The sequence below is a fragment of the Oncorhynchus masou genome, chromosome 8 (genome assembly GCF_036934945.1).
Source record: "Oncorhynchus masou masou isolate Uvic2021 chromosome 8, UVic_Omas_1.1, whole genome shotgun sequence".
Taxonomy (NCBI): Eukaryota; Metazoa; Chordata; class Actinopteri; order Salmoniformes; family Salmonidae; genus Oncorhynchus; species Oncorhynchus masou.
In genome coordinates this window covers 19,211,347-19,237,404 of record NC_088219.1, presented here as the reverse complement: position 1 = coordinate 19,237,404, position 26,058 = coordinate 19,211,347, and the positions used below count along the sequence as shown (strand labels likewise).

General features: G+C 42.6%; 1 protein-coding gene across 4 annotated transcripts in view; it reads left to right on the top strand.

Moving 5' to 3' along the window:
• The window catches only part of gabra3 (gamma-aminobutyric acid type A receptor subunit alpha3), a 192,418-nt gene that overhangs the window by 139,452 nt on the left and 26,908 nt on the right, over positions 1-26,058 (top strand). For 2 of the 4 annotated variants that reach the window (XM_064971856.1, XM_064971854.1), the window contains exon 10: positions 19,201-24,872. The exons of 1 other annotated variant lie outside the window; for it this stretch is intronic. In XM_064971856.1, the coding sequence (XP_064827928.1) occupies positions 19,201-19,542 (342 nt within the window). In that variant the 3' untranslated portion in view covers positions 19,543-24,872. Of the gene's footprint in view, positions 1-19,200; positions 24,873-26,058 lie in introns of those variants that run through there. One more of the 4 variants, XM_064971857.1, reaches the window with a different exon arrangement.

Sequence of the window (26,058 nt, the reverse complement as noted above, 5' to 3'; positions counted from 1 at the left end):
GCCCAGCCCAGCAGACAGAGCCTCAGACAAGCCCAGCCCATCAGACAGAGCCCCGGCCCAGCCCATCAGACAGAGCCCCGGCCCAGCCCATCAGAGGGATCCCCGGCCCAGCCCATCAGATAGAGCCCCGGCCCAGCCCATCAGAGACAGGATCCCACAAGCCCATCTGACAGAGCCCCAGCCCAGCCCATCAGAGGGATCCCCGGCCCAGCCCATCAGACAGAGCCCCGGCCCAGCCCATCAGAGGGATCCCCGGCCCAGCCCATCAGATAGAGCCCCGGCCCAGCCCATCAGAGGGATCCCCGGCCCAACCCATCTGACAGAGCCCCAGCCCAGCCCATCAGAGGGATCCCCGGCCCAGCCCATCAGATAGAGCCCTGGCCCAGCCCATCAGATAGAGCCCTGGCCCAGCCCATCAGATAGAGCCCCGGCCCAGCCCATCAGATAGAGCCCTGGCCCAGCCCATCAGACAGAGCCCTGGTCCATCCCATCAGATAGAGCCCCGGCCCAGCCCATCAGATAGAGCCCCGGCCCAGCCCATCAGATAGAGCCCTGGCCCGAGCCCTGGCCCAGCCCATCAGATAGAGCCCCGACCCAGCCCAGCCAAGCCATCATCACAGATAGACAGACAGCATACTCCTTCTCTGTTTAACACCACTACTGCTACTTTATTCTGAAGCCCCTCTGGGTGGAAGGTTTCCTGGTAGATTTTTTGTTTTGAAAATGGATAGACAGTTGCTGCTGGTGTCCTTTGTGCATTCTGTAGCCTGCTATCCATCCATTCAACTCGTACATCGGAGGTGAAATGCAGCCCATTACCAGCTGTGTTAGCCCCCCTGACTGGCCTGCTTATCCAATTGGATCGGGTTCTCCTTGATACTGTGGTTTAAGATAAAAATCAATCATAGTGCCCTGGTTGTTCTATCCCAATTGCCCTTCTTATACGTTGAGCCACACCTTTATGTGCCAGCCAGGTTGGTGCTGATCATCAGTTGATGCAAGCCTGGCAATACTAATGTAATACAGCAATTGGATTAATCAGCTGTAGGTGCATTTTTGACAATTTAAAAATTATCAGCTGAGGATTCCTTAAGGCATGATTTAGAGACCTAAAACTGTCTCCAACCCATCTGTTGAATATCCCCTTCCCTTCATTCAGTCCCCCTCTTAATCTAATCTAATAATCTGGCCTATATTCAGTACAGTCCCAGTCCTATATTCAGTACAGTCCCAGTCCTATATTCAGTACAGTCCCAGTACTATATTCAGTACAGTCCCAGTCCTATATTCAGGACAGTCCCAGTCCTATATTCATTGCAGTCCCAGTCATATATTAAATACAGCCTCATGCCTGTATTCAGTACAGTCCCAGTCCTATATTCAGTACAGCCCCAATCCTATATTCAGTACAGTCCCAGTTCTATATTCAGTACAGTCCCTGTCTTATATTCAGTATATCCTCAGTCCCATATTCATTACAGTCCCAGTCATATATTCAATACAGCCTCATGCCTGTATTCAGTACAGTCCCAGTCCTATATTCAGTACAGTCCCAGTCCTATATTCAGTACAGTCCCAGTCCTATATTCAGTACAGTACCAGTCCTATATTCAGTATCACAAGCATTAGTCATATATTCAGTACAGTCCCAGTCCTATATTCAGTACCACTAGTCCTATATTCAGTAAAGTCACAGTCCTATATTCAGTACAGACCAGTCCTATATTCAGTACAGTCCCAGTCCTATATTCAGTACCACCAGTCCTATATTCAGTACAGTCACAGTCCTAAATTCAGTAAAGCCCAGTCCTATATTCAGTACAGTCCCAGTCCTGTATTCAGTACCCTAGTCCCATATTCAGTACAGTCCAAGTCCTATATTCAGTACTGCCCCTGTCCTATATTCAGTACAGTCCCAGTTCTATATTCAGTACAGTCCCAGTACTATATTCAGTACAGTCCCAGTCCTATATTCAGGACAGTCCCAGTCCTATATTCATTACAGTCCCAGTCATATATTAAATACAGCCTCATGCCTAGTATTCAGTACAGTCCCAGTCCTATATTCAGTACAGCCCCAATCCTATATTCAGTGCAGTCCCATTTCTATATTCAGTACAGTACCTGTCTTATATTCAGTATATCCTCAGTCCCATATTCATTACAGTCCCAGTCTATATGCAATACAGCCTCATGCCTGTATTCAGTACAGTCCCAGTCCTATATTCAGTACAGTCCCAGTCCTATATTCAGTACCACTAGTCCTATATTCAGTACAGTCCCAGTCCTATATTCAGACAAAGCCCAGTCCTATATTCAGTACAGCCCAGTCCTATATTCAGTACCAGCCCAGTCCTATATTCAGTACCACTAGTCCTATATTCAGTACATTCCAATCCTATATTCAGTACAGCCCAGTCCAGTATTTAGTACAGTCCCAGTCCTATATACAGTACAGTCCCAGTCCCATATTCAGTACCACTAGTCCTATATTCAGTACAGTCCCAGTCCTGTATTCAGTACAGCCCAGTCCTATATTCAGTACAGTAGCCCCAGTCCTGTATTCAGTACAGTCCCAGTCCTATATTCAGTACCACTAGTCCTATATTCAGTACCCATCCTATATTCAGTACAGCCCAGTCCTGTATTTAGTACAGTCCCAGTCCTATATCAGTACAGTCCCAGTCCTATATTCAGTACCACTAGTCCTATATTCAGTACAGCCCAGTCCTATATTCAGTACAGCCGAGTCCATTCAGTACAGTACCAGTCCTGTATTCAGTACAGTCCCAGTCCTATATTCAGTACAGTCCAAGTCCTGTATTCAGTACCCCAGTCCTATATTCAGTACAGTCCCAGTTCTATATTTAGTACAGTCCCAGTCCTGTATTTAGTACAGCCCAGTCTTATAGACAGTACAGTCCCAGTCCTATATTCAGTACAGTCCCAGTGCCTATATTCAGTACAGTCCCAGTCCTGTGTTCAGTACAGCCCAGTCCTATATTCAGTACAGTCCAAGTCCTATATTCAGTGCTGCCCCAGTCCTGTATTCAGTACAGTCCCAGTACTATATTCAGTAAAGCCCCAGTCCTATATTCAGTACAGTCCCAGTCCTATATTCAGTACAGTCCCAGTCCTATATTCAGTACCACTAGTCCTATATTCAGTACAGTCCCAGTCCTGTATTCAGTACAGCCCAGTCCTATATTCAGTACAGTCCAAGTCCTGTATTCAGTACAGTCCCAGTCATATATTCAATACAGCCTCATGCCTGTATTCAGTACAGTCCCAGTCCTATATTCAGTACAGTCCCAGTCCTATATTCAGTACCAGCCTAGTCCTATATTCAGTACAGTCCCAGTCCTAGCCCTTCAGTACAGTCACAGTCCTGTATTCAGTACAGTCCCAGTCCTATATTCAGGACCACTAGTCCTTTATTCAGTACAGTCCCAGTCCTATATTCAGTACCCTTAGTCCTGTATTCAGTACAGTCCCAGTCCTGTGTTCAGTACAGCCCAGTACTATATTCAGTACAGTCCCAGTCCTGTATTCAGTACCACTAGTCCTATATTCAGTACAGTCCCAGTCCTATATTCAGTACCACTAGTCCTATATTCAGTACAGTTCCAGTACTGTATTCAGTACAGCCCAGTCCTATATTCAGTACAGTCCCAGTCCTGTATTTAGTACAGCCCAGTCTTATACTAAGTACAGTCCCAGTCCTATATTCAGTAGAGTCCCAGTGCTATATTCAGTACAGTCCCAGTCCTGTGTTCAGTACAGCCCAGTCCTATATTCAGTACAGTCCAAGTCTTATATTCAGTGCTGCCCCAGTCCTGTATTCAGTACAGTCCCAGTACAATATTCAGTGCTGCCCAGTCCTATATTCAGTACAGTCCCAGTCCTATATTCAGTACCACTAGTCCTATATTCAGTACAGTCCCAGTCCTGTATTCAGTACAGCCCAGTCATATATTCAGTACAGTCCCAGTCCAATATTGAGTACAGTCCCAGTGCTATATTCAATACAGTCACAGTCCTATATTCAGTACAGTCCCAGTTCTATATTCAGTACAGTCCCAGTCCTATATTCAGTGCCAATAGTCCTATATTCAGTACAGTCCCAGTCCTGTATTCAGTACAGTCCCAGTCCTATATTCAGTACAGTACCAGTGCTATATTCAGTATAGTCACAGTCCTATATTCAGTACAGTCCCAGTTCTATATTCAGTACAGTCCCAGTCCTATATTCAGTACAGTACCAGTCCTATATTCAGTATCACTAGTCATATATTCAGTACAGTCCCAGTCCTATATTCAGTACCACTAGTCCTATATTCAGTAAAGTCACAGTCCTATATTCAGTACAGACCAGTCCTATATTCAGTACAGTCCCAGTCCTGTATTCAGTACCACTAGTCCTATATTCAGTACAGTCACAGTCCTAAATTCAGTAAAGCCCAGTCCTATATTCAGTACAGTCCCAGTCCTGTATTCAGTACCACTAGTCCTATATTCAGTACAGTCCAAGTCCTGTATACAGTACTGCCCCTGTCCTATATTCAGTACAGTCCCAGTTCTATATTCAGTACAGTCCCAGTACTATATTCAGTACAGTCCCAGTCCTATATTCAGGACAGTCCCAGTCCTATATTCATTACAGTCCCAGTCATATATTAAATACAGCCTCATGCCAGTATTCAGTACAGTCCCAGTCCTATATTCAGTACAGCCCCAATCCTATATTCAGTACAGTCCCATTTCTATATTCAGTACAGTACCTGTCTTATATTCAGTATATCCTCAGTCCCATATTCATTACAGTCCCAGTCATATATTCAATACAGCCTCATGCCTGTATTCAGTACAGTCCCAGTCCTATATTCAGTACAGTCCCAGTCCTATATTCAGTACCACTAGTCCTATATTCAGTACAGTCACAGTCCTATATTCAGTAAAGCCCAGTCCTATATTCAGTACAGACCCAGTCCTGTATTCAGTACAGTCCCAGTCCTATATTCAGTACCACTAGTCCTATATTCAGTACATTCCAATCCTATATTCAGTACAGCCCAGTCCTGTATTTAGTACAGTCCCAGTCCTATATACAGTACAGTCCCAGTCCTATATTCAGTACCACTAGTCCTATATTCAGTACAGTCCCAGTCCTGTATTCAGTACAGCCCAGTCCTATATTCAGTACAGTTCGAGTCCTGTATTCAGTATAGTCCCAGTCCTATATTCAGTACAGTACCAGTCCTGTATTCAGTACAGTCCCAGTCCTATATTCAGTACAGTCCAAGTCCTGTATTCAGTACTGCCCCAGTCCTATATTCAGTACAGTCCCAGTTCTATATTTAGTACAGTCCCAGTCCTGTATTCAGTACAGCCCAGTCCTATATTCAGTACAGTTCGAGTCCTGTATTCAGTATAGTCTCAGTCCTATATTCAGTACAGTACCAGTCCTGTATTCAGTACAGTCCCAGTCCTATATTCAGTACAGTCCAAGTCCTATATTCAGTACTGCCCCAGTCCTATATTCAGTACAGTCCCAGTTCTATATTTAGTACAGTCCCAGTCCTGTATTTAGTACAGCCCAGTCTTATATTAAGTACAGTCCCAGTCCTATATTCAGTACAGTCCCAGTGCTATATTCAGTACAGTCCAAGTCCTATATTCAGTGCTGCCCCAGTCCTATATTCAGTACAGTCCCAGTACTATATTCAGTAAAGCCCCAGTCCTATATTCAGTACAGTCCCAGTCCTATATTCAGTACAGTCCCAGTCCTATATTCAGTACCACTAGTCCTATATTCAGTACAGTCCCAGTCCTGTATTCAGTACAGCCCAGTCCTATATTCAGTACAGTCCAAGTCCTGTATTCAGTACAGTCCCAGTCATATATTCAGTACAGCCTCATCCTGTATTCAGTACAGTCCCAGTCCTATATTCAGTACAGTCCCAGTCCTATATTCAGTACCACTAGTCTTATATTCAGTACAGTCACAGTCCTATATTCAGTAAAGCCCAGTCCTATATTCAGTACAGACCCAGTCCTATATTCAGTACAGTCCCAGTCCTATATTCAGTACAGCCCAGTACTATATTCAGTACAGTCCCAGTCCTATATTCAGTACAGTACCAGTCCTATATTCAGTATCACTAGTCATATATTCAGTACAGTCCCAGTCCTATATTCAGTACCACTAGTCCTATATTCAGTAAAGTCACAGTCCTATATTCAGTACAGACCAGTCCTATATTCAGTACAGTCCCAGTCCTGTATTCAGTACCACTAGTCCTATATTCAGTACAGTCACAGTCCTAAATTCAGTAAAGCCCAGTCCTATATTCAGTACAGTCCCAGTCCTGTATTCAGTACCACTAGTCCTATATTCAGTACAGTCCAAGTCCTGTATTCAGTACTGCCCCTGTCCTATATTCAGTACAGTCCCAGTTCTATATTCAGTACAGTCCCAGTACTATATTCAGTACAGTCCCAGTCCTATATTCAGTACAGTCCCAGTCCTATATTCATTACAGTCCCAGTCATATATTAAATACAGCCTCATGCCAGTATTCAGTACAGTCCCAGTCCTATATTCAGTACAGCCCCAATCCTATATTCAGTACAGTCCCATTTCTATATTCAGTACAGTACCTGTCTTATATTCAGTATATCCTCAGTCCCATATTCATTACAGTCCCAGTCATATATTCAATACAGCCTCATGCCTGTATTCAGTACAGTCCCAGTCCTATATTCAGTACAGTCCCAGTCCTATATTCAGTACCACTAGTCCTATATTCAGTACAGTCACAGTCCTATATTCAGTAAAGCCCAGTCCTATATTCAGTACAGACCCAGTCCTGTATTCAGTACAGTCCCAGTCCTATATTCAGTACCACTAGTCCTATATTCAGTACATTCCAATCCTATATTCAGTACAGCCCAGTCCTGTATTTAGTACAGTCCCAGTCCTATATACAGTACAGTCCCAGTCCTATATTCAGTACCACTAGTCCTATATTCAGTACAGTCCCAGTCCTGTATTCAGTACAGCCCAGTCCTATATTCAGTACAGTTCGAGTCCTGTATTCAGTATAGTCCCAGTCCTATATTCAGTACAGTACCAGTCCTGTATTCAGTACAGTCCCAGTCCTATATTCAGTACAGTCCAAGTCCTATATTCAGTACTGCCCCAGTCCTATATTCAGTACAGTCCCAGTTCTATATTTAGTACAGTCCCAGTCCTGTATTCAGTACAGCCCAGTCCTATATTCAGTACAGTTCGAGTCCTGTATTCAGTATAGTCTCAGTCCTATATTCAGTACAGTACCAGTCCTGTATTCAGTACAGTCCCAGTCCTATATTCAGTACAGTCCAAGTCCTGTATTCAGTACTGCCCCAGTCCTATATTCAGTACAGTCCCAGTTCTATATTTAGTACAGTCCCAGTCCTGTATTTAGTACAGCCCAGTCTTATATTAAGTACAGTCCCAGTCCTATATTCAGTACAGTCCCAGTGCTATATTCAGTACAGTCCAAGTCCTATATTCAGTGCTGCCCCAGTCCTGTATTCAGTACAGTCCCAGTACAATATTCAGTGCTGCCCAGTCCTATATTCAGTACAGTCCCCGTCCTATATTCAGTACCACTAGTCCTATATTCAGTACAGTCCCAGTCCTGTATTCAGTACAGCCCAGTCATATATTCAGTACAGTCCCAGTCCTATATTGAGTACAGTCCCAGTGCTATATTCAATACAGTCACAGTCCTATATTCAGTACAGTCCCAGTTCTATATTCAGTACAGTCCCAGTCCTATATTCAGTACCAATAGTCCTATATTCAGTACAGTCCCAGTCCTGTATTCAGTACAGTCCCAGTCCTATATTCAGTACAGTACCAGTGCTATATTCAGTATAGTCACAGTCCTATATTCAGTACAGTCCCAGTTCTATATTCAGTACAGTCCCAGTCCTATATTCAGTACCAATAGTCCTATATTCAGTACAGTCCCAGTCCTATATTCAGTACAGTCCCAATCCTGTATTCAGTACTGCCCCAGTCCTATATTCAGTACAGTCCAAGTCCTGTATTCAGTACAGTCCCAGTCCTATATTCAGTACCACTAGTCCTATATTCAGTACAGTCCCAGTCCTGTATTCAGTACAGCCCAGTCCTATATCCAGTACAGTCCAAGTCCTGTATTCAGTACAGTCCCAGTCCTATATTCAGTACAGTCCCAGTCCTGTATTCAGTACAGCCCAGTCCTATATTCAGTACAGTCCCAGTCCTATATTCAGTACAGTCCCAGTCCTATATTTAGTACAACCCAGTCCTATATTCAGTACAGTCCAAGTCTTATATTCAGTGCTGCCCCAGTCCTGTATTCAGTACAGTCCCAGTCCTATATTCAGTAAAGCCCCAGTCCTATATTCAGTACAGTACCAGTCCTATATTCAGTATCACTAGTCATATATTCAGTACAGTCCCAGTCCAATATTCAGTACCACTAGTCCTATATTCAGTACAGTCACAGTCCTATATTCAGTAAAGCCCCAGTCCTATATTCAGTACAGTCCCAGTCCTGTATTCAGTACAGTCCCAGTCCTATATTCAGTACCACTAGTCCTATATTCAGTACATTCCCAGTCCTGTATTCAGTACAGCCCAGTCCTATATTCAGTACAGTCCCAGTCCTATATTCATTACAGTCCCAGTCCTATATTCAGTACAGCCCAGTCCTATATTCAGTACAGCCCAGTCCTATATTCAGTACAGTCCAAGTCTTATATTCAGTGCTGCCCCAGTCCTGTATTCAGTACAGTCCCAGTCCTATATTCAGTAAAGCCCCAGTCCTATATTCAGTACAGTCCCAGTCCTGTATTCAGTACAGTCCCAGTCCTATATTCAGTACCACTAGTCCTATATTCAGTACAGTCCCAGTCCTGTATTCAGTACAGCCCAGTCCTATATTCAGTACAGTCCCAGTCCTATATTCATTACAGTCCCAGTCCTATATTCAGGACCACTAGTCCTTTATTCAGTACAGTCCCAGTCCTATATTCAGTACCCTTAGTCCTGTATTCAGTACAGTCCCAGTCCTGTGTTCAGTACAGCCCAGTACTATATTCAGTACAGTCCAAGTCATGTATTCAGTACTGCCCCAGTCCTATATTCAGTACAGTCCCAGTCCTGTATTCAGTACAGCCCAGTCCTATATTTAGTACAGTCCCAGTCCTATATTCAGTACAGTCCCAGTCCTATATTCAGTACCACTAGTCCTATATTCAGTACAGTCCCAGTCCTGTATTCAGTACAGCCCAGTCCTATATTCAGTACCACTAGTCCTATATTCAGTACAGTCCCAGTCCTATATTCAGTACCACTAGTCCTATATTCAGTACAGTTCCAGTACTGTATTCAGTACAGCCCAGTCCTATATTCAGTACAGTCCCAGTTCTATATTCAGTACAGTCCCAGCCCTGTATTTAGTACAGCCCAGTCTTATACTAAGTAGAGTCCCAGTCCTATATTCAGTACAGTCCCAGTGCTATATTCAGTACAGTCCCAGTCCTGTGTTCAGTACAGTCCCAGTACAATATTCAGTGCTGCCCCAGTCCTGTATTCAGTACAGTCCCAGTGCTATATTCAGTACAGTCCCAGTCCTGTGTTCAGTACAGTCCCAGTCCTATATTCAGTACCACTAGTCCTATATTCAGTACAGTCCCCGTCCTATATTCAGTACCACTAGTCCTATATTCAGTGCTGCCCCAGTCCTGTATTCAGTACAGTCCAAGTCCTATATTCAGTACAGCCCAGTCCTGTATTCAGTACAGTCCCAGTACAATATTCAGTGCTGCCCAGTCCTATATTCAGTACAGTCCCCGTCCTATATTCAGTACCACTAGTCCTATATTCAGTACAGTCCCAGTCCTGTATTCAGTACAGCCCAGTCATATATTCAGTACAGTCCCAGTTCTATATTCAGTACAGTCCCAGTCCTATATTCAGTACCAATAGTCCTATATTCAGTACAGTCCCAGTTCTATATTCAGTACAGTCCCAGTCCTATATTCAGTGCCAATAGTACTATATTCAGTACAGTCCCAGTCCTATATTCAGTACAGTCCCAATCCTGTATTCAGTACTGCCCCAGTCCTATATTCAGTACAGTCCAAGTCCTGTATTCAGTACTGCCCCAGTCCTATATTCAGTACAGTCCCAGTTCTATATTCAGTACAGTCCCAGTCCTGTATGTAGTACAGCCCAGTCGTATATTAAGTACAGTCCCAGTCCTATATTCAGTACAGTCCCAGTGCTATATTCAGTACAGTCCCAGTACTGTGTTCAGTACAGCCCAGTCCTATATTCAGTGCTGTCCCAGTCCTGTATTCAGTACAGTCCCAGTACTATATTCAGTGCTGCCCAGTCCTATATTCAGTACAGTCCCAGTCCTATATTCAGTACAGTCCCAGTCCTATATTCAGTACCACTAGTCCTATATTCAGTACAGTCCCAGTCCTGTATTCAGTACAGCCCAGTCCTATATCCAGTACAGTCCAAGTCCTGTATTCAGTACAGTCCCAGTCCTATATTCAGTACAGTCCCAGTCCTGTATTCAGTACAGCCCAGTCCTATATTCAGTACAGTCCCAGTCCTATATTCAGTACAGTCCCAGTCCTAAATTTAGTACAACCCAGTCCTATATTCAGTACAGTCCATGTCTTATATTCAGTGCTGCCCCAGTCCTGTATTCAGTACAGTCCCAGTCCTATATTCAGTAAAGCCCCAGTCCTATATTCAGTACAGTACCAGTCCTATATTCAGTATCACTAGTCATATATTCAGTACAGTCCCAGTCCAATATTCAGTACCACTAGTCCTATATTCAGTACAGTCACAGTCCTATATTCAGTAAAGCCCCAATCCTATATTCAGTACAGTCCCAGTCCTGTATTCAGTACAGTCCCAGTCCTATATTCAGTACCACTAGTCCTATATTCAGTACAGTCCCAGTCCTGTATTCAGTACAGCCCAGTCCTATATTCAGTACAGTCCCAGTCCTATATTCATTACAGTCCCAGTCCTATATTCAGTACAGCCCAGTCCTATATTCAGTACAGCCCAGTCCTATATTCAGTACAGTCCAAGTCTTATATTCAGTGCTGCCCCAGTCCTGTATTCAGTACAGTCCCAGTCCTATATTCAGTAAAGCCCCAGTCCTATATTCAGTACTGCCCCAGTCCTATATTCATTACAGTCCCAGTCCTATATTCAGTACAGCCCAGTCCTATATTCAGTACAGCCCAGTCCTATATTCAGTACAGTCCAAGTCTTATATTCAGTGCTGCCCCAGTCCTGTATTCAGTACAGTACCAGTCCTATATTCAGTATCATTAGTCATATATTCAGTACAGTCCCAGTCCAATATTCAGTACCACTAGTCCTATATTCAGTACAGTCACAGTCCTATATTCAGTAAAGCCCCAGTCCTATATTCAGTACAGTCCCAGTCCTGTATTCAGTACAGTCCCAGTCCTATATTCAGTACCACTAGTCCTATATTCAGTACAGTCCCAGTCCTGTATTCAGTACAGCCCAGTCCTGTATTTAGTACAGTCCCAGTCCTATATTCAGTACAGTCCCAGTCCTATATTCAGTACCACTAGTCCTATATTCAGTACAGTCCCAGTCCTGTATTCAGTACAGCCCAGTCCTATATTCAGTACCACTAGTCCTATATTCAGTACAGTCCCAGTCCTATTTTCAGTACCACTAGTCCTATATTCAGTACAGTTCCAGTACTGTATTCAGTACAGCCCAGTCCTATATTCAGTACAGTCCCAGTTCTATATTCAGTACAGTCCCAGTCCTGTATTTAGTACAGCCCAGTCTTATACTAAGTACAGTCCCAGTCCTATATTCAGTACAGTCCCAGTGCTATATTCAGTACAGTCCCAGTCCTGTGTTCAGTACAGCCCAGTCCTATATTCAGTACAGTCCAAGTCCTATATTCAGTGCTGCCCCAGTCCTATATTCAGTACAGTCCCAGTACAATATTCAGTGCTGCCCAGTCCTATATTCAGTACAGTCCCCGTCCTATATTCAGTACCACTAGTCCTATATTCAGTACAGTCCCAGTCCTGTATTCAGTACAGCCCAGTCATATATTCAGTACAGTCCCAGTTCTATATTCAGTACAGTCCCAGTCCTATATTCTGTACCAATAGTCCTATATTCAGTACAGTCCCAGTTCTATATTCAGTACAGTCCCAGTCCTATATTCAGTACCAATAGTCCTATATTCAGTACAGTCCCAGTCCTATATTCAGTACAGTCCCAATCCTGTATTCAGTACTGCCCCAGTCCTATATTCAGTACAGTCCAAGTCCTGTATTCAGTACTGCCCCAGTCCTATATTCAGTACAGTCCCAGTTCTATATTCAGTACAGTCCCAGTCCTGTATGTAGTACAGCCCAGTCGTATATTAAGTACAGTCCCAGTCCTATATTCAGTACAGTCCCAGTGCTATATTCAGTACAGTCCCAGTACTGTGTTCAGTACAGCCCAGTCCTATATTCAGTGCTGTCCAGTCTATATTCAGTACAGTCCCAGTCCTGTATTCAGTACAGTCCCAGTACTATATTCAGTGCTGCCCAGTCCTATATTCAGTACAGTCCCAGTCCTATATTCAGTACAGTCCCAGTCCTATATTCAGTACCACTAGTCCTATATTCAGTACAGTCCCAGTCCTGTATTCAGTACAGCCCAGTCCTATATCCAGTACAGTCCAAGTCCTGTATTCAGTACAGTCCCAGTCCTATATTCAGTACAGTCCCAGTCCTGTATTCAGTACAGCCCAGTCCTATATTCAGTACAGTCCCAGTCCTGTATTCAGTAGAGTCCCAGTCCTATATTCAGTACCACTAGTCCTATATTCAGTACAGTCCCAGTCCTGTATTCAGTACAGCCCAGTCCTATATTCAGTACAGTCCCAGTCCTATATTCATTACAGTCCCAGTCCTATATTCAGTACAGCCCAGTACTATATTCAGTACAGCCCAGTCCTATATTCAGTACAGTCCAAGTCTTATATTCAGTGCTGCCCCAGTCCTATATTCAGTACAGTCCCAGTCCTATATTCAGTAAAGCCCCAGTCCTATATTCAGTACAGTCCCAGTCCTGTATTAAGTACAGTCCCAGTCCTATATTCAGTACCACTAGTCCTATATTCAGTACAGTCCCAGTCCTGTATTCAGTACAGCCCAGTCCTATATTCAGTACAGTCCCAGTCCTATATTCAGTAAGTCCCAGTCCTATATTCAGTACAGTACCAGTCCTTTATTCAGTATCACTAGTCATATATTCAGTACAGTCCCAGTCCTATATTCAGTACCACTAGTCCTATATTCAGTACAGTCACAGTCCTATATTCAGTAAAGCCCAGTCCTATATTCAGTACAGTCACAGTCCTGTATTCAGTACAGTCCCAGTCCTATATTCAGTAAAGCCCCAGTCCTATATTCAGTACTGCCCCAGTCCTATATTCATTACAGTCCCAGTCCTATATTCAGTACAGCCCAGTCCTATATTCAGTACAGCCCAGTCCTATATTCAGTACAGTCCAAGTCTTATATTCAGTGCTGCCCCAGTCCTGTATTCAGTACAGTACCAGTCCTATATTCAGTATCATTAGTCATATATTCAGTACAGTCCCAGTCCAATATTCAGTACCACTAGTCCTATATTCAGTACAGTCACAGTCCTATATTCAGTAAAGCCCCAGTCCTATATTCAGTACAGTCCCAGTCCTGTATTCAGTACAGTCCCAGTCCTATATTCAGTACCACTAGTCCTATATTCAGTACAGTCCCAGTCCTGTATTCAGTACAGCCCAGTCCTGTATTTAGTACAGTCCCAGTCCTATATTCAGTACAGTCCCAGTCCTATATTCAGTACCACTAGTCCTATATTCAGTACAGTCCCAGTCCTGTATTCAGTACAGCCCAGTCCTATATTCAGTACCACTAGTCCTATATTCAGTACAGTCCCAGTCCTATTTTCAGTACCACTAGTCCTATATTCAGTACAGTTCCAGTACTGTATTCAGTACAGCCCAGTCCTATATTCAGTACAGTCCCAGTTCTATATTCAGTACAGTCCCAGTCCTGTATTTAGTACAGCCCAGTCTTATACTAAGTACAGTCCCAGTCCTATATTCAGTACAGTCCCAGTGCTATATTCAGTACAGTCCCAGTCCTGTGTTCAGTACAGCCCAGTCCTATATTCAGTACAGTCCAAGTCCTATATTCAGTGCTGCCCCAGTCCTATATTCAGTACAGTCCCAGTACAATATTCAGTGCTGCCCAGTCCTATATTCAGTACAGTCTCCGTCCTATATTCAGTACCACTAGTCCTATATTCAGTACAGTCCCAGTCCTGTATTCAGTACAGCCCAGTCATATATTCAGTACAGTCCCAGTTCTATATTCAGTACAGTCCCAGTCCTATATTCTGTACCAATAGTCCTATATTCAGTACAGTCCCAGTTCTATATTCAGTACAGTCCCAGTCCTATATTCAGTACCAATAGTCCTATATTCAGTACAGTCCCAGTCCTATATTCAGTACAGTCCCAATCCTGTATTCAGTACTGCCCCAGTCCTATATTCAGTACAGTCCAAGTCCTGTATTCAGTACTGCCCCAGTCCTATATTCAGTACAGTCCCAGTTCTATATTCAGTACAGTCCCAGTCCTGTATGTAGTACAGCCCAGTCGTATATTAAGTACAGTCCCAGTCCTATATTCAGTACAGTCCCAGTGCTATATTCAGTACAGTCCCAGTACTGTGTTCAGTACAGCCCAGTCCTATATTCAGTGCTGTCCAGTCCTATATTCAGTACAGTCCCAGTCCTGTATTCAGTACAGTCCCAGTACTATATTCAGTGCTGCCCAGTCCTATATTCAGTACAGTCCCAGTCCTATATACAGTCCCAGTCCTATATTCAGTACCACTAGCCCTATATTCAGTACAGTCCCAGTCCTGTATTCAGTACAGCCCAGTCCTATATCCAGTACAGTCCAAGTCCTGTATTCAGTACAGTCCCAGTCCTATATTCAGTACAGTCCCAGTCCTGTATTCAGTACAGCCCAGTCCTATATTCAGTACAGTCCCAGTCCTGTATTCAGTAGAGTCCCAGTCCTATATTCAGTACCACTAGTCCTATATTCAGTACAGTCCCAGTCCTGTATTCAGTACAGCCCAGTCCTATATTCAGTACAGTCCCAGTCCTATATTCATTACAGTCCCAGTCCTATATTCAGTACAGCCCAGTCCTATATTCAGTACAGCCCAGTCCTATATTCAGTACAGTCCAAGTCTTATATTTAGTGCTGCCCCAGTCCTATATTCAGTACAGTCCCAGTCCTATATTCAGTAAAGCCCCAGTCCTATATTCAGTACAGTCCCAGTCCTGTATTCAGTACAGTCCCAGTCCTATATTCAGTACCACTAGTCCTATATTCAGTACAGTCCCAGTCCTGTATTCAGTACAGCCCAGTCCTATATTCAGTACAGTCCCAGTCCTATATTCATTTCAGTCCCAGTCCTATATTCAGTACAGCCCAGTCCTATATTCAGTACAGTCACAGTCCTATATTTAGTACAACCCAGTCCTATATTCAGTACAGTCCAAGTCTTATATTCAGTGCTGCCCCAGTCCTGTATTCAGTACAGTGCCAGTCCTATATTCAGTAAATCCCCAGTCCTATATTCAGTACAGTACCAGTCCTTTATTCAGTATCACTAGTCATATATTCAGTACAGTCCCAGTCCTATATTCAGTACCACTAGTCCTATATTCAGTACAGTCACAGTCCTATATTCAGTAAAGCCCAGTCCTATATTCAGTACAGTCACAGTCCTGTATTCAGTACAGTCCCAGTCCTATATTCAGTACCACTAGTCCTATATTCAGTACAGTCCCAGTCCTATATTCAGTACAGTCCCAGTCCTATATTCATTACAGTCCCAGTCCTATATTCAGTACAGCCCAGTCCTATATTCAGTACAGCCCAGTCCTATATTCAGTACAGTCCCAGTCCTATATTCAGTACAGTACCAGTCCTATATTCAGTATCACTAGTCATATATTCAGTACAGTCCCAGTCCTATATTCAGTACCAGTCCCAGTCACAGTCCTATATTCAGTACAGTACCAGTCCTATATTCAGTATCAGTCCTATATTCAGTACAGTCACAGTCCTGTATTCAGTACAGTCCCAGTCCTATATTCAGTAAAGCCCAGTCCTATCTTCAGTACAGTCACAGTCCTGTACTCAGTACAATCCCAGTCCTATATTCAGTAAAGCCCAGTCCTATCTTCAGTACAGTCACAGTCCTATATTCCCAGTCCTATATTCAGTACCACTAGTCCTTTATTCATTCAGTATTCAGTACCACTAGTCCTATATTCAGTACAGTCCCAGTCCTATATTCAGTCTAGTTCTATATTATACAGTCCCAGCATATTCAGTACCACTAGTCCTATATTCAGTACAGTCCCAGTCCTAGACCTTTATTCAGTACAGTCCCAGTCCTATATTCAGTACAGTCAGTAAAGCCCAGTCTTATATTCAGTACAGTCCCAGTCCTATATTCAGTACAGTCCCAGTCCTATATTCAGCAAAGCCCCAGTCCTATATTCAGTACAGTCCCAGTCCTGTATTCAGTACAGTACAGCCCAGTCCTATATTCAGTCCCAGTCCATTCAGTACAGTCCTATATTCAGTACCACAGTCCCAGTCCTGTATTCAGTACAGCCCAGTCCTATATTCAGTACAGTCCCAGTCCTATATTCATTACAGTCCCAGTCCTATATTCAGTACAGCCCAGTCCTATATTCAGTACAGTCACAGTCCTATATTTAGTACAACCCAGTCCTATATTCAGTACAGTCCAAGTCTTATATTCAGTGCTGCCCCAGTCCTGTATTCAGTACAGTGCCAGTCCTATATTCAGTCCCCTATATTCAGTACAGTACCAGTCCTATATTCAGTATCACTAGTCATATATTCAGTACAGTCCCAGTCCTATATTCAGTACCACTAGTCCTATATTCAGTACAGTCCCAGTCCTATATTCAGTACCACTAGTCCTATATTCAGTACAGTCCCAGTCCTATATTCAGTACCACTAGTCCTATATTCAGTACAGTCCCAGTCCTATATTCAGTACAGTCCCAGTCCTATATTCAGTACAGCCCAGTCCTATATTCAGTACAGTCCCAGTCCTATATTCAGTACAGTCCCAGTCCTATATTCAGTATCACTAGTCATATATTCAGTACAGTCCCAGTCCTATATTCAGTACCACTCGTCCTATATTCAGTACAGTCACAGTCCTATATTCAGTACAGTACCAGTCCTATATTCAGTATCACTCGTCCTATATTCAGTACAGTCACAGTCCTGTATTCAGTACAGTCCCAGTCCTATATTCAGTCCTACCACAGTCACAGTCCTATATTCAGTAGTACAGTCCCAGTCCCAGTCCTATATTCAGTACAGTCCCACTATATTAGTACCACTATATTCAGTAGTCCTATATTCAGTACCACTAGTCCTATATTCAGTACAGTCCCAGTCCTATATTCAGTACCACTAGTCAGTACTATATTCAGTACAGTCCCAGTCCTATATTCAGTACCACTAGTCCTATATTCAGTACAGTCCCAGTCCTATATTCAGGACCACTAGTCCTATATTCAGTACAGTCCCAGTTATATTCAGTACAGTCCCAGTCCTATATTCAGTACCACTAGTATTCAGTACAGTCCCAGTCCTATATTCAGTACCACTAGTCCTATATTCAGTACAGTCCCAGTCCTATATTCAGGACCACTAGTCCTATATTCAGTACAGTCCCAGTCCTATATTCAGTACCACTAGTCCTATATTCAGTACAGTCCCAGTCCTATATTCAGGACCACTAGTCCTTTATTCAGTACAGTCCCAGTCCTATATTCAGTACCACTAGTCCTTTATTCAGTACAGTCCCAGTCCTATATTCAGTACCACTAGTCCTATATTCAGTACAGTCCCAGTCCTATATTCAGGACCACTAGTCCTATATTCAGTACAGTCCCAGTCCTATATTCAGTACCACTAGTTCTATATTCAGTACAGACCAGTCCTATATTCAGTACCACTAGTCCTATATTCAGTAGAGTCCCAGTCCTATATTCAGTACCACTAGTCCTATATTCAGTACAGTCACAGTCCTATATTCAGTACAGTCCCAGTCCTATTTTCAGGACCACTAGACCTTTATTCAGTACAGTCCCAGTCCTATATTCAGTACCACTAGTCCTATATTCAGTAAAGCCCAGTCCTATCTTCAGTACAGTCACAGTCCTGTATTCAGTACAGTCCCAGTCCTATATTCAGGACCACTAGTTCTATATTCAGTACAGTCCCAGTCCTATATTCAGTACCACTAGTCCTATATTCAGTACAGTCCCAGTCCTATATTCAGGACCACTAGTCCTATATTCAGTACAGTCCCAGTCCTATATTCAGTACCACTAGTTCTATATTCAGTACAGACCAGTCCTCAGAGTGCAGGTTGTCAGACCTGTGTACAGGTGCTCTGCTACTCATCCTGCTCTGCTCTCATCCTACCATTAACTCTCCAGTGCCACCAGCCCTACCCACTCCTCTGCTCTGCTCCATTTCTCTCGGTGGTATGGAAAATAACAAGCTTCTCGGAAATTAAACCATGATATTGCCCATGGACTTAATTTTAGCTCATAAACTTTTGACCCGTGTGCTCTGTAACAAGTCTCTTGCATGCCAGGCCCTGGGGTGGCCCTATTCTCACTGTGAACTATGATGTATGTATATTTTGTTGAGGAGGCTCATGTGATTTGCCACTTATTGGAGCGTAAATGCGTAATGTTCTATGACCCTGGCCTTTTGTCCAGGCTGGGAGGGCTACAGCCCCAATCCATACACTGAGTTCTTTCAGCTTGGTTCTGAAACCAATGGTGCAGAATAGGGATGTCATACTGTTCCCATCATGCATCTTGAGCATCATTGCACCCCAAGTCAAAACAGTCCCTGTTTTGTCATTTTGAGAAGAAGGCCTTTGTTGATCCAGCCCTGATTTTCTTTGTTTCTCTTCTCTTTACAGAGAAGAGAATCTGCCTCTCTTTCCAAAAAGGCCAATAACACATTCAACATTGTTGGAACTACATACACACTCAACGAGGCAAAGGACCCAGGTTTAACCACCGTCTCCAGGAGTGCCACTACAGCTACACACCACCAACACCACCACCACCACCACCACAGCCACAAGGTTCCTAAAATGGACGACAATTACGTGGAAGCCATAAAGTCCTACAACCGTGTCAGCAGAGTGGACAAGATCTCACGCATCATCTTCCCTGTGCTGTTCTTCATCTTCAACCTTGTCTATTGGGCCACGTACATCAACAGCAAGCCGCCTCCCAAGTCCACCACCCACAATTAAACTCACCACGACTGAATATTAGGCTGAGATTGCAAGAGGCCGAGAGATCCACGACATGTTATTGTATCGTTGTTTTGGACTTCATTTTGATATTTGCAAGTCTCAATAGGTCACAGACAAACATTCTCGTAGATTTGTATGTACATAGTTGAACTATAAATGTTCATTTGTTGTTACCTGATTATTAGTTTGTTTGATAGAATAGCCGGATGGTGTTTTCTTTTCTCTTGACATGATAAAGGCGAGCATGTGTTTGAATCCTTCATGGTAGCTCATTACAGAGGATCGGGTCCTGGTAAATCACTGTGTGTAAACACACACTCTCACACACACACACACACACACACACACACTCACACCATTCACTCTGAATTGCGTCAGGATGCAGCAAGGAGAGCCATTGGCTGCTTGTCGCTATAGCGAGCTCTTATAGCCAGGGGCAGCATGTAGAGTTCCATAGGGACATCATTAATAATCCTCAGTGTCTGCCCTTCTGCTAGCGCTGAATCTCAACAGACCCAACGCAATATCATCTGGAATTGCTTTTGTGTCCTATCGGGCCTGCCTGTGTATTTTCCAGTCCAGAGACTCCTATTGTTTTAACAGGCTGAGTATGTTTAAAGAGAAAGAAGCAGTGTGCCTTTTTGAATACCCACATCATCAAAATAAAGCTTTTCTCGCACACAAACATATACATAGAGTACATACACACACACCAACACGTACATACAGTACACACACACACACAAACACGTACATACAGTACATACACACACACAAACACATACATACAGTACATACACACACACAAACACGTACATACAGTACATACACACACACAAACACGTACATACAGTACATACACACACACAAACACGTACATACAGTACATACACACACACAAACACGTACATACAGTACATACACACACAAACACGTACATACAGTACATACACACACACAAACACATACATACAGTACATGCACACACACAAACACGTACATACAGTACATACACACACACAAACACATACATACAGTACATACACACACACAAACACATACATACAGTACATACACACACACAAACACGTCCATACAGTACATACACACACACACAGATACATATGGGGACTATATGGTTTAGGTCTGTGTGGCGGCGCCCCCTTCTCTCCCTCCACCTACAGCCCACGGTCCCTAGGGGACATGGTCAGCGAGGTGAATTCTCCAAACACAGATCATGCTTCAGGCCTATGTAAGGTAGAGGGGAAGCTGCAGAGAATAGTGAGTCACTACCACTGGATGAAATGTAATCATAATGGGACTGATGTAGCGTTATAAAATGTTCTCTATGTACATTCTCATGTATTGCTTACAGGGGTCAGCCTCAGAGAGCCACATACAGTAGCTCATTGACCTTTCATGATATATTGTGAATTTGTTTTTTTGTTTGCTGTTGAAGTGCTTTGAGATTCTATGAAAAGCACTATAGAAGTTTAATGAATTATTCTTTTGATTTATAGCTTGCATAGTATTCTGACACATCATCAGCTCAGACTGACTTCTAATATAGATAATATAGACAACATTTATATAGTAACACTTTCATCTGTTCATTTTGTCAACCATGTTCTATCTATAGTAAATATGCTGGACTTTAGTCGGTAGCCCTTTCCTGCAGTCAAATGACCTCGTGGCCTCATGGGTGTTATTCATATTTGTCATAATATCATAATTAATTAACATTATTTCAATCATCCTGATCCAGTGTTTCTAAGTCAAACAGTTTTGTTATATTTCAGTCTTCTGTGATGTATATTAAGTGTAATATTGGGATGCAAACTTAAAATTGAATATATTTCAACTCTATGTCTGACATGGTACAGGTGTCCTCTTTTTGTTAAGCCCATAGCCATGTGTGTGAGGTGTATACATTGGTTTCAAAGTAGATTTGTTTAAGACTTACCCAGAAACACTCTGTGTGACCCTGATTCAGCCCACTGCAGTACAAGGTTAACGGATGTTTTCTAATGAAAGCTTTGACCCTTGTGTTCATTTCTTCATGAGATTGTGACACACGTTTGAGGTCTGATTTAGAAAAGGCTACTTCTTTTTGAATATGATCATTTCCCGTGTTGTCTCATTCCCATTCTATAGATTTTGGTTGAATTTTGTGTAACTTATAATTTGCAAAACAAAGGTGACTGTAGACAGGAAAAGGCATGTTTTGTTCAACATACCACACTGCAGGCTGCAAATCATTCGAAACGTTCACCTGTTTTACACATCCACGTACATAAAGCAGGGGTGGAGGAGAGGCGGATGCTATGCTAAAATATGTTGTGCTCAAGTCATACAGCTTGTGGGTGAAAGTAATGACGTTGCGCAGGACTTGTCCCATGTGTTTCCAGAGTGCTCTGTGATTGTTACACAGATGACCTGCCCTGAACCCAACATGCAGTAGGTTCTCAACCATCTCTCAAAACAAGACCACGTTCAAAGGAGAAACGCCTTTTCGAATGGATAGAATGTGTTAAAAACAAAAACCATGTACAATGTATCAAACATATGCATGACAGTCTGTACGTGTGGAAGTCTGCAACCTTCAGTAATGACATTTGTCATATTGAAATCTAAGGCTTAGTCTTGTATCAGTGTTTCAGTTGCTCACTAAGATACTGTGTAGTATAAAGCTCTGTTGAAGCTGAGGATTTTCCTTCTAGCAGGTTGATAACTACAGAAATGACACCTAATCATCATTAAATCATATATATATATATATAAGGAATATATTTGTATATGAAGACATACATAGTAAATATATTTATGCTAATTAACACATACAATATAAGACATATACATGTTATATATGATATAGCCTATACAGTGTCAAAACATGTTGATGGGTAGAAACCAGTAGACAAACAAATAGACAAGTTGTGAATTTCTGTAGATACTGTGAATACAACTGAAATAGAGAGTTTGTGGACTATAACTAAGTCAGGTTAGTACTTTTTGGTATTGATCAGCTCTGAAGCCACTTCAATGCTATGAGACATTGACATTGGTGATGCGTGGCTTCGCAGCAAGTTCAGTACCTTGCATGTACTTTTCATACCTATCTCTGAATGACCGGATGCCTTGTCTGCCATTGATGCTGCTGTACATACTGTACCCTGTTCTCCTGTGATTTAACGACATGTCCCAAAGCACTGAGGGTGTGGAGACTGCCTCCACACAGAGAGCTCCCAGATGACGAGGCACTCTGGCAGTACGTCTCAGTATTGGCCGTGCTAGTCGTTGCAATCCCATGTTGAAGCATCTATCCCGTTACTCTCAATGGCAGGACCCTGTATGTTAAAGAGCCCTTTCTCCTTTGTCTGCTCACTGCTCAGAAAATTGTAAATGACAGTTGGGATTTCAAGGACATTGTGTGTGGACTTGTGTATTAAGTAACCAAACAAAAAGGTGAGGGGAAAAAACTTTTAAACAGCAAAGAAAATGAAAAAAATCTGCCCGAGTCATCTGGTGAGTTTTGACGTGTCTCATTGAAACATAAATCTTGCGCCTCTTGGTGGTTACCTCTGTCATTTGGACTGTACTCTAGCGCATGCTATTCATTTTGTTAGTGGTGTTCGCACTGTGATTCAATGCAAAAAGAAGGACGGAACAAGGAAATCCCATATGGGACAAGGCACCGACTGCACAATCTGTGTTGGCATTCTTGATTGCACCAAGGAACAGTCACCTGCCACTTGGAGTCTTTTCTGTGATGTACTGCATACAAATACAAGGACAGCAGATGGAGACTATAGATATTATACAGGAGTGTCCACACTTTTTTATTTAGTGGAGAAGGGAGCGGGTGATGTGAATCACCCCACAGCTGAAATATAGTCATGAGTCAATGATGATGAAATGTCTGCCTCAATATGTACCGTTTATGATTTGTTGCCTCAACCATTCAGTATATCTCCATTATTTCCAGATTATTTGTTGTGCCAAATGACCTTTTTGAAAAAGAGTAGAGAAATTATGTGCCCAAGGATATTTCATCGTTTCATGTTTTGCTCTCAGAGAGATTTGGTTTGGCATTAAAAATATCTGAAGGGCGTTAATTAAGACACAATTTGATGAAGCAGGCGAGTTGTGTGGGAGATTACATTTGCATAGCCAGACGCTGACCTGTTTAACATGCATCGAGGCGTTGATGATGGACATTCTCCATATTATACGCCAACAGCTGACCCATTCGCATCAGTAAATGATTTAATGGCAGGGGTAAAACACTACTCGATAGTGTGTCATTTCAGATGCTCAGACAAATTATTGCTTAGGATAGTCAAGTGACTCTACCATGGATCCTGCACAAGGATCTGTCAACTACAGTTTGGAACTATGCACAAACAGTATGTTGTCAGACAAGACAAACAGAAGGTCAAAGTCATTCTCTAGTGGTTCACTTCCTGTTCAGTATTGAATTGTATAAGGAGGTGGACCATCTAGTCCATTATATTTAGAGCCAAATAACCTCTCTTTTGTTTCTCTGCACGCATTAGAGAAAAGAAGGATGTGTTGAAAATGTGCCATGAATATCTGTGGTTCTACTGTAGAATAGTTTTGACTATAAAGTGGCTAGGTTGCTTTTCCTTGCTATGATAAAAGATATGATCAATTATACATTAAGTATAAGAGTTTTATTCATAACCACAGCTTTCTGACTGTACTAAGTTTGGATTGGTGTACCGCACTGTGAATGCTGCACTATCCCTGTGACCCCAAAGTTAATTAAGCCAAGCACATTTGACATCTTTCATCACAGTGACCTAGTTTCAGGAAACAGTGAGCTTGCATATTTAACCTGTGTGGAAACCTGTGGCTTCTTCTGAATCTTATGTGGCACTGTGCTCTGTCCTGCTGTATTAAAGAATGCAATGATCAACTACACAATTATTCAACTGATCGGTAGCCAGCATATCTGATGTGATTTGATCTTATTGTTGATATGAAGGCAGAGTGTCTGCCACGGGGTTTATTTGACGACTCGCTGTGTTGCTGTCTTTTTTTTAATTTTAAAGACGACGGTGTAACGGTGACGTCAATCTGTCAGAGGTGGAGTTGTTTTTTTGTAGAACCCTGACTGAAAATGTTGATTTTTCTCTGTTGTGAAGGTTTGTTTGTGAGGCTAATGACAATACGGAAATGATGTTTTTAACCTACCTTTGTCCAGGTTTTACTGTTCTTTACGTTGAATAAAGACACAGCACTTTCATTTGCCGCTTGGTATTCAATTGTCAATGTGAAAGTGATTAAATAAACTATTGAATGCAGTAACCCCATTCTACTTTTTAGTTGCTGACATTAGTATTCAAAGTTGAATATGTTCTTCATATAGGCATAACGCATTAGGTATGAGGTGTCTATGCTATGCTCAATATGGGCCCTTAACTAAGGGAGTCTCCATGTTTGCTGTTGGAAAGAAGTGATTGAGTGTCTAGACCGATGAAATATGTATTATTGCGATGTCCTATTCTTTTTGAGCCCAGTGCGTACACTGCCTTCAGAATGAGCAGTACTGAGTATCTGTGTGCTGGGTGTATGGACCTAATCCATCTTTAAAAAGGTGTGGACATTCTGAATCCTCTTTGACCATCACTCATCTCAAAGAAATCCAATCAAACAAGCAGGAGCACGGTCTGACTGTTTTTCAATCAATACCGACTGCAATACTTAGTCATTTTACATTAGGTAAAATTGTGTGATTTGCTTGAGCTCTTTAAAAGCATTTTTTGTATTAGTTGAAGAAGTTGACTTAACTGAACCAGGTAACGCCCAGTCAGAAGTTTCATAATTAAAAGAGAAACATAAATGCTCATACATGAGTTCATGTTAGAACAAATACCATATACGTGAACATTTCCTAACATAAATACGGTAATGCCGTGACATACTGTACTCCTTTTTATAAACTGGATGGTTCGAGCCCTGAATGCTGACAGCCGTGGTATATCAGACCGTATACCATGGGTATGACATAACATTTATTTTTACTGCTCTAATTACATTGTTAACCAGTTTATAATAGCAATAAGTCAACTTGGGAGTTTGTGGTATATGGCCAATATACAACGGCTAAGGGCTGTATCCAGGCACTCCGTGTTGGGTCGTGCTTAAGAACAGCCCTTAGCCATAGTATATTGGCCATATACCACACCCCCTCGTGCCTTATTGCTTAAATATTCTCCTCTTCAACAGCATGTGATGTTTCAGTATTTTGTTACAAAATAATATTTGAAGGTACTGTATATCCATACAGAGTATGTAGGGATTGAGAAAGCACCAGGTCCCTGAGTGTCCGTGTGTTTTCACGCGTGTCTCTATGGGCGCGTGTGTGTCTGTTTGCACTCTCTTCCTTCAGGCTGCTCATCCATTATGGGGACGTCTGGTCGTCTGCAGGCTGTGTCCCCTGTCCTCTGGGACTGTCGGTTACATCACTTTGTCACCAGTGGTCAACAC